Source organism: Rhinoraja longicauda, chromosome 6 (genome assembly GCF_053455715.1).
Source record: "Rhinoraja longicauda isolate Sanriku21f chromosome 6, sRhiLon1.1, whole genome shotgun sequence".
Taxonomy (NCBI): Eukaryota; Metazoa; Chordata; class Chondrichthyes; order Rajiformes; family Arhynchobatidae; genus Rhinoraja; species Rhinoraja longicauda.
In genome coordinates this window covers 50,518,652-50,532,598 of record NC_135958.1, presented here as the reverse complement: position 1 = coordinate 50,532,598, position 13,947 = coordinate 50,518,652, and the positions used below count along the sequence as shown (strand labels likewise).

The window sequence follows — 13,947 nt, the reverse complement described above, 5'->3', positions numbered from 1 at the left end:
AAAATGGCTTGCACTGCAGTACACGTTGAAAATTGCACCAAGGTATCTCCAATTATAAAATGATAATTTGTCATTTAGTATTAAAAACTAGTGGTAGTCCTGGAAGTACACAAAGTGCTGGAATAACTCAGCAAATCAGGCAGCATTCTGGGGAATATGCATAGGTGATGTTTCAGGTTGAGACCCTTCTTCAGACCATGATCTAATTCGTCTCCTCTCCCAAAAACATTTTTTGAATACGAAAATAGAAGTATTTTGTTTTATGTGACAGCCATGCATTCCACACGGGCAATGCAAGTTTCACTGCTGCGATTGCACATATGGATGAAAATGTCAGAACACTTTTAATCTTTCTTGTACTCTATACTAACGATGATATCACGGCTTCATTCCCTGCCATAATTTATCGTAACCAGTTCTCCCTGTCTCCACCTATATCCTTTCTTTGTCCCGCCCCCGACATCAGTCTGAAGAAGGGTCTCGACCCGAAACGTCACCCATTCCTTCTCTCCCGAGATGCTGCCTGACCTGCTGAATTACTCCAGCATTTTGTGTAACCTGTTCTTATTCATTAAGTTATTAAATTAAATGGTAATTTGTAAATATAATGTAAGTCCTGTGCTACCATACAGTAATAATAATTTGGTTAAAGGCTTCAAGGTGTAGTGTTTGAAAATTCAGACTCACATTACCTTTGACTTCTTTTTGTTCTCCATTTTCTGGGCGTTCCATTTTGGCTTGGCTGATCATCGCCTGTGTCACAAGTGACTGGTTTGCTACAGTGTAGCTGTTTGCTGGCAGACTAGCCATAGTAACCGACACAGCTGGTATCTGATGAACAACATGAACTGTTTGCAACATAGACTGCTGGGATGTTGAAGTAACTGGGGTGGCCACCGTATACGTAACTGGTTTCATAGACTGTGAAATTTGACGCTGCACAGTGATTAAAACTGGCTGACCTGACATAGGTGATCCTGCAAATTAGAGAAAGGGAACACAATTAATCCAACTGTTACACTTATTGAAATAAAGATGTGTATGCTGTGTATAAAATTATACAAAAAAATGGCAACCTATTCCCACTCTTCTTCCACAAATTAAATTGCATCTTTATAAAAAGATCTTTCCAGGTAGCGCATTCTTACTCAAAATTTGGCTAAAAATACCAAAACATTTCAATAAAAAAGCTATTTTTCCAAATGGCTCACAGATTAATTTAAGCATAACTTTTATTGACTGTAGAACGGCATTTTGATTAAAGCCAGAGCATTTTATCCAATGCAAATTGATGTGTTAAAGCATGTCATATTTCGGCAACTTTGCTCAGTCCCATAGCACAGCCCTGCATAACTTTGTTTTGGTAAATACTTCCACATGTCAGAAACATGCTGAAAAACTACTACGTATCTCTTTATAATACACTAAGACTACAAGGTATGTTTATTCATTTAGAAGACAAAAATGACATATTTCGGTGGTTCAAATTCTACCTATCGACAAACATGTTTCATTGAACTGATTTCGACCAAATCCTAACATTTCTAAGAGTTAAAAGTATTGGTACAAAATAAATTAGCTACATAAAATCTATGATACTTCTCCATACATTCTGATTAGCCTTCTAGGTTTTAAGTATGTTCTATTTTTCGAAAAGATGAGATTGCCAGTATCAAAGATGAATGAGTATTACAGTTATTTTTATAGATATCAAATCTGGAGCCAACAAGATTTCCTGGTGAATTAACATTTGGTAAACTGCATCAAAGTTAGAAAAATATTTTAATGTGAACAATATCTAAGTAATATTGGAAAACAAATGCTTTACTCAGTACTGACCAGCTTGCTCATTAACAAGTTATAATGTGTAAATATATGCTCTTTGATATTAATAAATATATAAGAGCACAACACTATCTTCATAGATATTAGACAGGAGTACATTGGGAATACCTTCTGCCCAGTCCTCCAAAGCATCTCATTTATGGCAGCAAAGCCATAGTTTTAAAGATCACAGACGCAACTCTCCTTAAAAGCCACAGAACAACCATCAACAAGAGAAAAGGAATAGTCAATTGCAGGATCTGGAGGCACTTGTCTCCCCCTTTCCTCAACAGGCAGTTTTGATTTAGCAGCATTTTTAATTCACTTCCCAGTCCCATCCTTTTATGCTCATGACATCTAGATCATAGGTTTTCAAACTGGGGTCCAGGATAGGATCCCATGGGGATTGCAAATATCATCTATGTTACAAGGAATCTTCAAAATTTATATTTTGTTTGCAAATGTGGAACTATCGCATTACAAACATTTTCTGCAAAACAAGATTTTAACTGGGGAGCCTAGACCAGTGAACATGTTTAAAAGCCAAAGAAGGGGGGGTCACCAAAACTTAGCATTTTCAGGACTTTTTTTGTGTGCACAAAAGTTTGAAAACCATTGATCTGGATCACGTATGGCGAAGGACACAATTGACTTTTGGAGCAATTGTGCGTTCTGTTGGTAGTATTTCCACAACCTGCAGATCGTGATTCTCTGGCAAATTTCAGTTTACGCTTCATTCAAGTATTTTCTAACTGATCTAACTTAGCCTTGCTCACCTTTTTCTGCGTGGGTGATTAATATATTATCCTTCCTCTAACAAAGGCCTTGTATGCTTTCCACTCTGTACCAAGAGAGGAGGTGTATTTTTCATTAAATATGAAATGTGACATACTTTTGCATCCTTTTTGAAAAGCTCTATACATTGAGTTTTAATTAATGACACGTCAGTGTGTCATCACATAATTCTAGGCTTCACCAAGGTATTGAAAAGTTGACCACTTTCAAATATTACTTACCAAATAATTTTAAAGCGATTATTATTCAGATAATGTAGTTCCAAATTAATTTTGGACATGCACATTCTAAATGTCTTCATTTTTATTAAAAATCTGCCTCTGCAAAGAGTGTGCTGTCTTTATTCAGTTTTATCCATCTTGCACATTAAGCACAGAATTGCCTTAACTAGTCATAGAAACATAGAAAATAGGTGCAGGAGTAGGCCATTTGGCCCTTCGAGCCAGCACCGCCATTCAAAGCGATCAAGACTGATCATCCAAAATCAGAACCCCGTTCCTACTTTCTCCCCATATCCCTTGATTCCGTTAGCCCTAAGACCTATATATAACTCCCTCTTGAATACATTAAAAAACACTAACCGTGACTCATGTATAAACCGTTTCTCATGTATAAAGAAAAAATACATTGCAAGTTAATTTGAAATCCCAAAGCAGTTTCTAAAAAGCCTTAAGACTATTAAGGATAATCCCCTGTACAACTGCTGGTCAATCAAAATCATGTCCCCATTTCAGATTCTGTTGTACAAGGGAGGTCAGGAGTGCCTAAAATAAAGATGAAATTTAAAAAAGTTTTAAAAAGTTCACTAAACTACATGAAACAGAGGCATATGTAAATTACTGTTGTCAAAATTCTACCCTGCAATATGAAATGATTGAAGACGCTGTCATTTATGCTGATGCAAAATCTTTGTGACTTTACTAATAATCTCTGACCACCAGAAGTGGGTAGTTTCTGAGATACTTCAAGGGTTATTTCCCTTTACGATTGAATAAAACAGACATTTAATATGTAGCAAATACCAAAGAATTTGGAATAAAACACTATAATCTCGACACGACATTTTAAAATTGAAACAACATTTGAATGAAGGGAAAATAGTTTTTGTGTAGTTTAGAAAGCTTCACCTAAATAAGCCTCGCGTTTCTGAACACCTTTTAATATCCTTGGCATCGTCACTCCTGTCTCTTGCCCTTCACTTCATCCAGTCATGCTTCGTATTTCTCTGCACATATCCTCACACAAGTAAAATACCATGAACAGATCGATCTTAGTATTGTAGCCTAAACTTCAGTTTTTCACTGAATAGAAAACTGGGCAATGAGAAGCCTTTTCAAAACTGACACGAAAACTTTCAGTTTACAACTTTTCTGCAGTTGAAAGTAACACAGACGAGGCAAGAGGACGCAACTTGGCACAACATTTTTAAATGTTCTATTACCAGTTGAAAGTAAAGTTTGCATAGAGCATGCTCTGAAAATGGTACGTCTAACAGAAGTTAGATAAAATTATACCTATATTGTAGTTATAGAAGGGCTAAAGTTGAATCTTGATCAAAAGCTTGGCTTATGAATTTCAACTTAATATGAACACACATTTGTTATGTTGCATTTACATTTTTATGGTATTTCAATAGACATAAATGCTCACTCTTAGGTCACAAACTACCAAATTTATTTCCTCACATAAATAGGAAGCTCACAGAAAGTGAAATGGATTAAAAATATTGCTGAAAATTTGATGTTGAGAGAATTATTCTATTCAGGAAACATTATTTTGTTCAGGTAAGAAATCAAGAATGTTCACATTTTGTGATGCAATTAAAAACTAGTGCAGTCATAAAGCAAACCAAATCTCAAGAGGCTGTTCTTGATTATAACATGCAATCAGTTTTCTGTTTGATATTGGTTTAGAAATACCATAAACATCCCCTTGCAAGTTAAAAGTACAGTAATCAAATCTAAGCCAGAGGAATGACTACACTTACAAACTTACCCCAACTAAATGGTTAAAAAGTAAATATAGTTAATAGGAAATTTGCAATTCTCAACTGATATAAATGAGCCCAAGTTTCATAAATATTTATTGCTGACCTGAAATTGGCAGCAGAAACTAATCACTGACAAAAACGTTTAAATGGTATCAACGAATTCTGTGACAGGTCAAAGCAAACTTTGGCAAACACTGCTAAAGAACTGTGAACTGGAAACTGTTTTGAAGCACTCAACTTCCTCATTTCTATAAAAGTGATTTCACTGCAAAACTTGTCTTGCAAAAGGAAGCTTGTTTCCTTAGTAGAAGAAGCAAGTCTTCTTGTTCTTCAAGAAGAACATTTCTTCTGTTCTTCTGAAGAAGAACCAAGTAGAAGAGGAAGCAAGAGAACCCTCAAAATACAAAACTGTAGTACTTCTATTTGTGTGCAACCATGCCTCTAACTTGACTATATTTTTATTAAACATCCTTCGCATAAGGACCTGTCCTTATGCATAACTGAACACACAATATGGCTTCACTTGAAGTTTTAGCAACACTAAACTATCAAATTGATAACCAACAATTAATATTTGTAAGTATGGAGTGCAGCAATACTGTAAATCATTACCCTGTAACCAGAGTAAATAAATAGCACACACTATGAAAGAAATTGATCAAAGTTAAAGCCAAATCGTAAACTTCTATCTGTGAACTGTATTTAACTTATTTTAGGGAAAATCACAATCCATTCAACTTGCTGAAATTTGCCACTAAAACACGAATTTTAAGCTTGTAGTCGGAGGATGCAAGCAAGGTACCAAAAGAGTACATTGGTATTCACCAAGGAGAAGGAAATAGAGGAAAGTGGGATCAAATATGCTAGGGCATTTTGAGAACAAGGAGGTGGTGGTGTTGGGTCTCTAGAAAAGTATTAAGGTGGAAAACCTGAACCAGGGCCTGATCTATCCCAGGATATAAGAGACCAGGAAAGGAAATTGATGGTGCCTTGGCGAAGATCTTCGTATCCTTTCTCACCGCAAGTGAGCTCCTGAAGCACTGGAGAGTAATTAATGTTACTTTGTTTAAGAAGAAATATGCAAATAATCCTTGAAATTATCGGCAGTTCAGCTACCTTAAAGCTTACAGTGGTAAAGCTACACATTGGTGGTAGGGGTGCTTTTGAAGAGGATTCTTAGGGATGTTTTACAGTATTCACATTTGGAAGAGAACGCGTTAATTAGGGACAATCAGCACAGCTTTGTGTTGGGTAAATGTATGTACGATTGAGTTTTTTGAAAGGTGATGAACGAGATCAATGATTGCAGGGCAGTAGATTTTTTTTCTACACGGACTTTAAAGCATTTGACAAGATCCCGCATTGTAGGCTGATTCAGAAGATTAAGGTGCACAGGATCCAGGATAACTTGGTCGGTTGGAAATGTAGATGGGGTTGTTGTGTAGGAAGGAACTGCAGATGCTGGTTTATAACCAAAGATAGATACAAAGTGTTGGAGTAACTCAGAAGGTCATGCAGTATCTCTGGAGAAAGAAGGATGGGCGACATTTTGGATCGGAAACCTTCTTTACACTGAAAGTAGGGGGGGGGGGGGGGGGGGACGACTAGAGGTAGGAAAAGGCAAGATCAAATCCTGGCCTGCAACAGATGACCAAATCAGGGTGGCCCTTTGTTGGCTCGGGAAGAAGTGATAACGAAGGTGTACAGGGATGTGAACATTGGAACTAATGGGATGACTAGGGTGGGGAGGGGGGTGGGGGTGAAGAGACAGGAAATGCAGGGCTTACTTGAAATTTGATAAATTAATGTTCATACTGGTGGGTTGTAAGCTCCCAAAGCAAAATAAGAGTTGCAATTTGTGTGTGGCCTCATTCTGACAGTGGAGGCGGCCCAGGACACAAAGGTCAGTATGGGAATGGGAAGAATAATTAAAATGTTTAGCAACTGGAAGATCATGTAGGCCGAAGCAGATCTCAGCCTACATGAAACGATCGTCGAGTCTGGCTTGGTCTCACCAATATATAGGAGCCCACACTGAGAACAACAGATTCAGTCGATGAGATTGGAGGAGGTGCAAGTGAACCTCTGCCTCACCGGAAAGGACTACCAGGGTCCCTGGATTGAGTCGAGGGAGGAGGTCCAAGGACAGGAGTTGCATCCCTGCAGTTGCTGGGGAAAGTTCCTGGGGATGGATGGGTGGGAAGGATGAGTGAACCTGGGAGCTGCAGAGGGAGCTGTCTGTGCAGAAAGAGTTGGAGATGGGAAGCTGAGACTAGTGGTGGGATCCCATTGAAGGAGGCGAAAATGTTGATGTGTTGTATGCGACGGCTGATGGGTGAAAGGTGAGGACAAGGGGGATACTGTCCCAGTTGGCACGGGGGTGTGGAAGAACAAGAATAGAACTATGGGATACAGATGAGCCACATGCGCGGGCCTCGTCTGTGATAGGAGGAAACCCCCGTTCCCTAAAGACAGGACATCCCGAATGTCCTAGTATGGAACCTCATCTTGGCAGCAAATGTGACAAAGACGGAGGAATTGGGAGTGGGGGGTAGAGTATTTGAGGGAGGCAAAGTGGGAAGACGGTTAGTCTTGATAGCTGTGGGAATCAGTAGGTTTGTAATAGTCAGTCGATAATCTATCTCCTGTGATAGAGATTTGATGTTTTTTTTTGTTTACGTACGAGGTTGAGGACCGAGTTTTTAGTAGGCTTTCGAATAACACAAAATTTGGTGGAATTGCGAACAGTGAAGATGGCTTCCAAAGGGTACAGCAGGATGTCGATGTGCAGGCATCCCCTGCGCCTATTCTCCTCCAAAAAGGTGTGTATGGCAAATTTACTTTTACACAGTGGCGGGTGCTACCAGGGGTGGTGGTGGAGGCAGATACAATATAGGCATTTAAGTTTTTAGATAAGCACTTGGATATGGATCACACAAAATGCGTAGGAAGGAACTGCAGATGCTGGTTTAAACCGAAGATAGATACAACATGCTGAAATAACTCAGCGGGACAGGCAGCATCTCTGGAGAGAAGGAATGGGTGATATTTTGTGTCAAGACCCTTTTCAGACTAGTCAGGGGAAAGGGAAACAAGATCATCCAGAATCAGTACGTAGTTCCTGCTTTTTCTCCATATCCCTTGATTCCGTTAGCTCTCAGAGCTATATCTAACTCTCTATTGAATACATCCAGTGAATTGGCCTCCACTGCCCTCTATGGCAGAGAATTCCACAGATTCACAACTCTCTGGCATTGTTTCTCCGCATCTCAGTCCTAAATGGCCGACTCCTTATTCTTAAACTGTGACCCCTGATTCTGGACTACCCAAAATGTGTTTACCGCTGAGCTGAAAAAGCGACAATCACGCATCCACACAGCAGTGAGAGTGGGCTCGTGCCCAAATCCAGCTTCCTATTCCACCAAAAGAAGTATACAAAAGCAAATGGAGAACAGAATCCCCATAAGATGTGTATTATTAACAAATCACATATGTAAACCTAGTTATTGAATTCTACAAGTTGCAGGACCACACAGATTCCTTGGATACAGATAAAGAAACACCACTACTGAGATCACCAAGCGTACCGAAAGAAGCACCAGTCCAGAATTGATCAGTGGTACTGGTGCGATATAAATCAAGCTTATTTACGAAGGTTGAAAAACATGTAATATTCACAACAACCCCAGAACAAAATGACTTGTTGGCACAATAAAACTACTGAATAGTCAATGAAATTGTTAACCATTTGACATTTGTTTCAAAACCATTTGACATTTGTTTCAGATTCAGCAAACTTAAATCTTCAGGAACTCGGCTAAGTATGCAAAACGCTCTCTAGACAACAACAAAGTGCAGCCGCTTATCACAAATTAAAAGTTTTACAAGAAAGAGCATGTTTCCATGAAAAGATTTTTACATGGGGGTAATCACATGTAAACACAAACTGTAATTGTCTGAATTATACCACAGGAATCAAGGCAAGCAACAGCCTCTCCAAATCATGACTCGAGGGTGTTTAATTTTTATGTTCCAAATATCTATTACTTCACATGCTCAAGCATACATGATTTTCTGCTCGCTTCCTGTCAGCATTCACAACAAACGAGTCCTTTAACTGTTGATGACAGTATTGATAATGATTTATCAACGAGAGTAGATTTCCATAAAACAATCTAGGAAGGCTGACCTCCTCTCTCAAGAATCATTACATTCTTCATTTCTTCACCATTTTTCAGATAATTGTAATATAACCCACATTTCTGTGACCAATTGTGAAGTAAAGATCTATTTCACGAAGAAAGCATTCTAACGATTATGCGATCATTTACTCAATTTGTCGAAATCAACCTTTTCCATTTTCCGAAAACGAACAATTCCTCTCTAAACAGATTTTTCCGTTAGTTGATGAATCTTTGATTCCCTGCTTACTGATTCAGTAACACTGCAAAAGCAGATTTATTTAAGTGGAATCAAACAAGTTTGCATATTCTGACTTTCTTGATTTCTGAAGCTGATTCATACTTCCACAGTTCTATTCATGTTTCCGTCATTTATAGCTAGATAGCTACGGTGCCCTCCATAATTTTTGGGACAAGGACCCATCATTTATTTATTTGCCTCTGTACTCCACAATTTGAGATTTGTAACAGAAACAAAAAAATCACATGTGGTTAAAGTACATATTGTCATATTTTGTTAAAGGATATTTTTATACATTTTGGTTACACCATGTAGAAATTACAGCTGTTTATACATAGTCCCCCCATTTTATGGCACTATAATGTTTGGGACACATGGCTTCACAAGTGTTTGTAATTGCTCAGGTGTGTTTAAATGCCTCCTTAATGCAGGTATAAGAGAGCTCACAGCACCTTTCCTCCAGTCTTTCCAACACTTTTGGAATTGCTGTTTAACAACATGAGGACCAAAGTTGTGCCATTGAAAGCCAAAGAAGCCATTATGAGACTGAGAAACAAGAATAAAACTGTTAAGAGACATCAGCCAAAACGTTAGGCTTACCAAAATCAACTGTTTGGAACATCATTAAGAAGAAAGAGAGCACAGATGAGCTTACTAATCGCAAAGGGACTGGCAGGCCAAGGAAGACCTCCACAGCTGATGACAGAATTCTCTCTATAATAAAGAAAAATCCCTAAACACCTGTCCGACAGATCAGAAACACTCTTCAGGAGTCAGGTGTGGATTTGTCAATGACCACTGTCCGCAGAATACTTCATGAACAGAAATACAGAGGCTACACTGCAAGATGCAAACCACTGGTTAGCTGCAAAAATAGGATGGCCAGGTTAGTTTGCCAAGAAGCACTTAAAAGAGGAACTGCAGTTCTGGAAAAAGGTCTTGTGGACAGATGAGACGAAGATTCACTTATATCAGAGTGATGGCAATAGCAAAGTATGGAGGAGAGAGGAACTGCCCAAAATCCAAAGCATACGACCTCATCTGTGAAGCACGGTGGTGGGGGTGTTATGGCCTGGGCATGTATGGCTGCTGAAGGTACTGGCTAACTTATCTTCATTGCTGATACAACTGCTGATAGTAGTAGCATAAAGAATTCTGGTGTATAGACAGATCCTATCTGCTCAAGTTCAAACAAATGCCTCAAAACTCATTGGTCGGCAGTTCATTCTACAGCAAGACAATGATCCCAAACATACTGCTAAAGCAACAAAGGAGTTTTTCAAAGCTAAAAAATGGTCAATTCTAGAGTGGCCAAATTAATCACCCGATCTGAACCCAATTGAGCATACCTTTTATATGCTGAAGAGAAAATTGAAGGGTACTAGCCCCAAAACATAAGCTAAAGATGGCTGCGATACAGGCCTGGCAGAGCATCACCAGAGAAGACACCCAGCAACTGGTGATGTCCATGAATCGCAGACTTCAAGCAGTCATTGCATGCAAAGGATATGCAACAAAATACTAAACATAACTACTTTCATTTACATGACATTGCTGTGTCCGAAACATCATGGTGCCCTGAAATGGGGGGACTATGTATAAACACTGCTGTAATTTCTACATGGTGAAACCAAAATGCATGAAAATACACTTTATTAAAATCTGACAATGTGCACTTTAACCACATGTTTTTTTCTATTACAAATCTCAAATTGTGGAGTACAGAGGCAAAAGAAAAAAAATGATGGGTCTTTGTCCCAAACATTATGGAGGGCAATGTATTTTTCCTCACAAAATTACAGAAAGTTTGATCTCAAAGTAACAAAACAATGTTATTTTTGGGGAGATAAAATAGTGATAGCATTCAATCTGAAATCAGGTTTCAATGCATTACTTCTGTTTAATTGAAGATTTGTCATAATGAAGGAAAAGGCACTTGCGTTAAAGGGAAAATGTATTTATTTTTACTGTCAAGTACCAGATTTAAGCAGAGCTCAGAGGCACTTAGATGTGATATAATAATTTAACCTCAAAAACTTCTACTACTAATACATTCCAGAACAAATACAATCATCAAGCTTTATCCTGCATATAAGTGTAAGATATTTGATGGCATATGAAATTAAGGCTTTACCACATTAAATTCCATTTTTGTCTCCCCAAAAAATAAGTTTTTCAACTCTTTATGAATTATACCTCATATCAATGATTTTAGTGTTTAGATGACATGGCCATTTAAAATGACCAAAATTCATCATATTGTCTGTGCTAAAAACCAACAATTAAAATATTTCAATTCTAAATTACAAGTAGGTAAATAAAAGCACAACCAAAAATCACAGTCCTGGCCAATGGCTTAAACAGCCACTGACGCGTGTCTATAAATTTGGATGTGTAGAACATTCACCTGGTGCACTTTGAGCATATCTTGCCTCTTGTATTACTGCTAACTTAGGTTGCACAGTGTTAGATTCATGGTCTGTGGGAACTGGAGAACCTTCTCTGGACAGGCTCTCTGGGGTTTGAACACCACTGGAGTGAGACGAAAACACACCGGGGTGACTTGGAGAAGCTGGTGCACTTCTGTGGTAAAAGGGGGAGAAAAAGCAAAACATCAGCATCACTTAAATATATACTAGGACAATAATATATTTGAACTTTAATTTTAACCAACAATCTGTCAATTATATCTGAAATCCATGGTCTTGAAATTATCAACTTATTTATTTACTTATTTATCTACTTCATTATTTTTATTTAATATAACATAATTAATAATAATTAATTATTAGTTCATTATTTACTTCAGGCATTTTGAGTTGAATACAGAGTGTAGAGAGAGAATTATTTCAAACTTTATTCAAATAATATTAGAATAAGTCAACTAGAACACAAGCTCAAAGTTTGCGTTCTGCAAACAGTAGTATATCTTTATTGAATCAAGATTACATTCAGCACAAAGATGGAACCATTCAATTTTCTTCACCACACTGAAAATGACAATTGAGAATAACTAAACAGAATTTTGTTGTTAAGGGCCCTGGAAAAAATGAAAACCTTATCATCTGAACTTTTTAATAATTTCACACTGCATTTATACAATTCCTGTGAACTAAGAAAGGAGACTTAACCGCCTGTTTAGAGGAATATCTTATTAAAAGCAGGTTAACTCGGGTGGTGGAAATCGGAATCTATCATCCGTTTTGCACAGGGTGGCACTGTGGTGCAGCGCTAGAGACCCGGGTTCGATCCTGTCCACGGGTGCTTATCTGTACGGAGTTCGTACGTTCTCACTGTGACCTGCAGGGGTTTTCTTCGGAATCTCCAGTTTCCTCCTAAACTCTAAAGACATACAGGTTAGTAGGTTAATTGGCTTGATGTAATTATAAATTGACCCAAGTGTGAGTAGGACAGTGTTAGTGTGCGGGGATTGCTGGAACTAGAAAGTCCGTTCCAACATTTGAGCATAGTTGAAGTATCAAGTCCAACATTTGGGATGGCTTATGGAACATTTGTTGGAAGTATATAGAGGGCCAACAAAAAGAGAAGAAACACATCACCTCTCAAGCTACCTACCTGCCCGCTCCCTCAAGCATGCCTTGCAATACTTATTGCACACAATAGTTATCTGTAACCTCAGAATTCGAGTGGAAACAAGTCATCCAGGAAGAGGGAACAAGTGGATGGTAATAGAAAACCAGAAGCAATTTTTCCTACACTGTTGACCATTGTGAAGAATTGTTAACTTCCTAACGGCAGCGGCTGACTAGCAGTCTGTCCGTCTTTTTTTTCCCCTTTTTTTTGTTGTGTGTCGGTGTTGGGATGGTTTTTATATATAATTTTTTTGGTTGTGTATGTGTGGGAGGGGGTGGTGGTGTGGGTGGGTGGGTGTGGGGGAACTTTTCTCTTCCTCACGGCGCGGGGTGCGGCTCGGCTGCGGGGCCTAACATCGCCCGCTGCGGCTTGGCCGCTGGACTTTACATCCCGGTGCGGCTTGGCCGCTGGACTTAACAGTGCCCGGTGCAGCTCGGCTGCGGGGCTTAACATCGCCCGGTGCAGCTCGGCTGCGGGACTTTTCACCGCTGGTGCGGCTCGACCACGGGACTTAACATCGCCCGGTGCAGCTCGGCCGCGGGGCTTAACATCGCCCGGTGCAGCTCGGCTGCGGGGCTTTTCACCGCTGGTGCGGCTCGGCTGCGGGACTTAACATCGCCCGGTGCGGCTCGGCCGCGGGGCTTAACATCGCCCGGTGCAGCTCGGCTGCGGGGCTTTTCATCGCTGGTACAGCTCGGCTGCGGACTTGACATCGCCCGGTGCGGCTCGACCACGGGACTTAGCTGCGCAAGGCTTGGTCGCGGGCCTTTCATCGCCCGGTTCAGCCGCGAGACGTTTCAGCGCCCGGTGCGGGGACTGTGCGGGTCGGTCGGGGACGAGCTGTCTGTCCGTGGGCGTGGGGAAGAGAGTGGAAGTTTTGTTGCCTCCATCACAGTGAGGGGGTGTTTGGAGTCACTGTGATGGACGTTTGTGTTGGGGTTATGTGTCTTGTGTTCTTTTTTTTTTCTATGACTGCTATGTAGTTTCGTTCGGTACTTCGGTACTGAACGACAAATAAAGCTCTGTTATATGCTCATGTTATTACTAATGGATATACAAAAATGATGCTTCTGCTGACAAACAGTTATTTGCCTAGATTTCCCAGAGGAGATCTGTCCCTGATATTATTCAAACACCAAAACATTAAGACCTAGAACACAATGCCACAACAAAGAGGTTGACTAGTTGTGGATCTCAGCTATGTCGTAAACAAATAACAAATTAGCTGAGAAAGGAAATGATCAAAAATAGCTGGAGTTTGTCACTCTGCCACAATACGAGCGTTTAGTAATACACAGAAAACCCATTATTGCTCTTAAACC

At 39.6% G+C, this 13,947-nt stretch overlaps 1 protein-coding gene across 1 annotated transcript in view; it reads right to left on the bottom strand.

Annotated features, from left to right (window-relative positions):
- The window catches only part of foxk2b (forkhead box K2b), an 84,252-nt gene that overhangs the window by 14,018 nt on the left and 56,287 nt on the right, over positions 1-13,947 (bottom strand). The window contains exons 6-7 of the mRNA XM_078400946.1: positions 11,439-11,614; positions 693-977 (exon numbers count right to left, since the gene is read on the bottom strand). Of these exons, the coding sequence (XP_078257072.1) occupies positions 693-977; positions 11,439-11,614 (461 nt within the window). The remainder of the gene's footprint in view (positions 1-692; positions 978-11,438; positions 11,615-13,947) is intronic.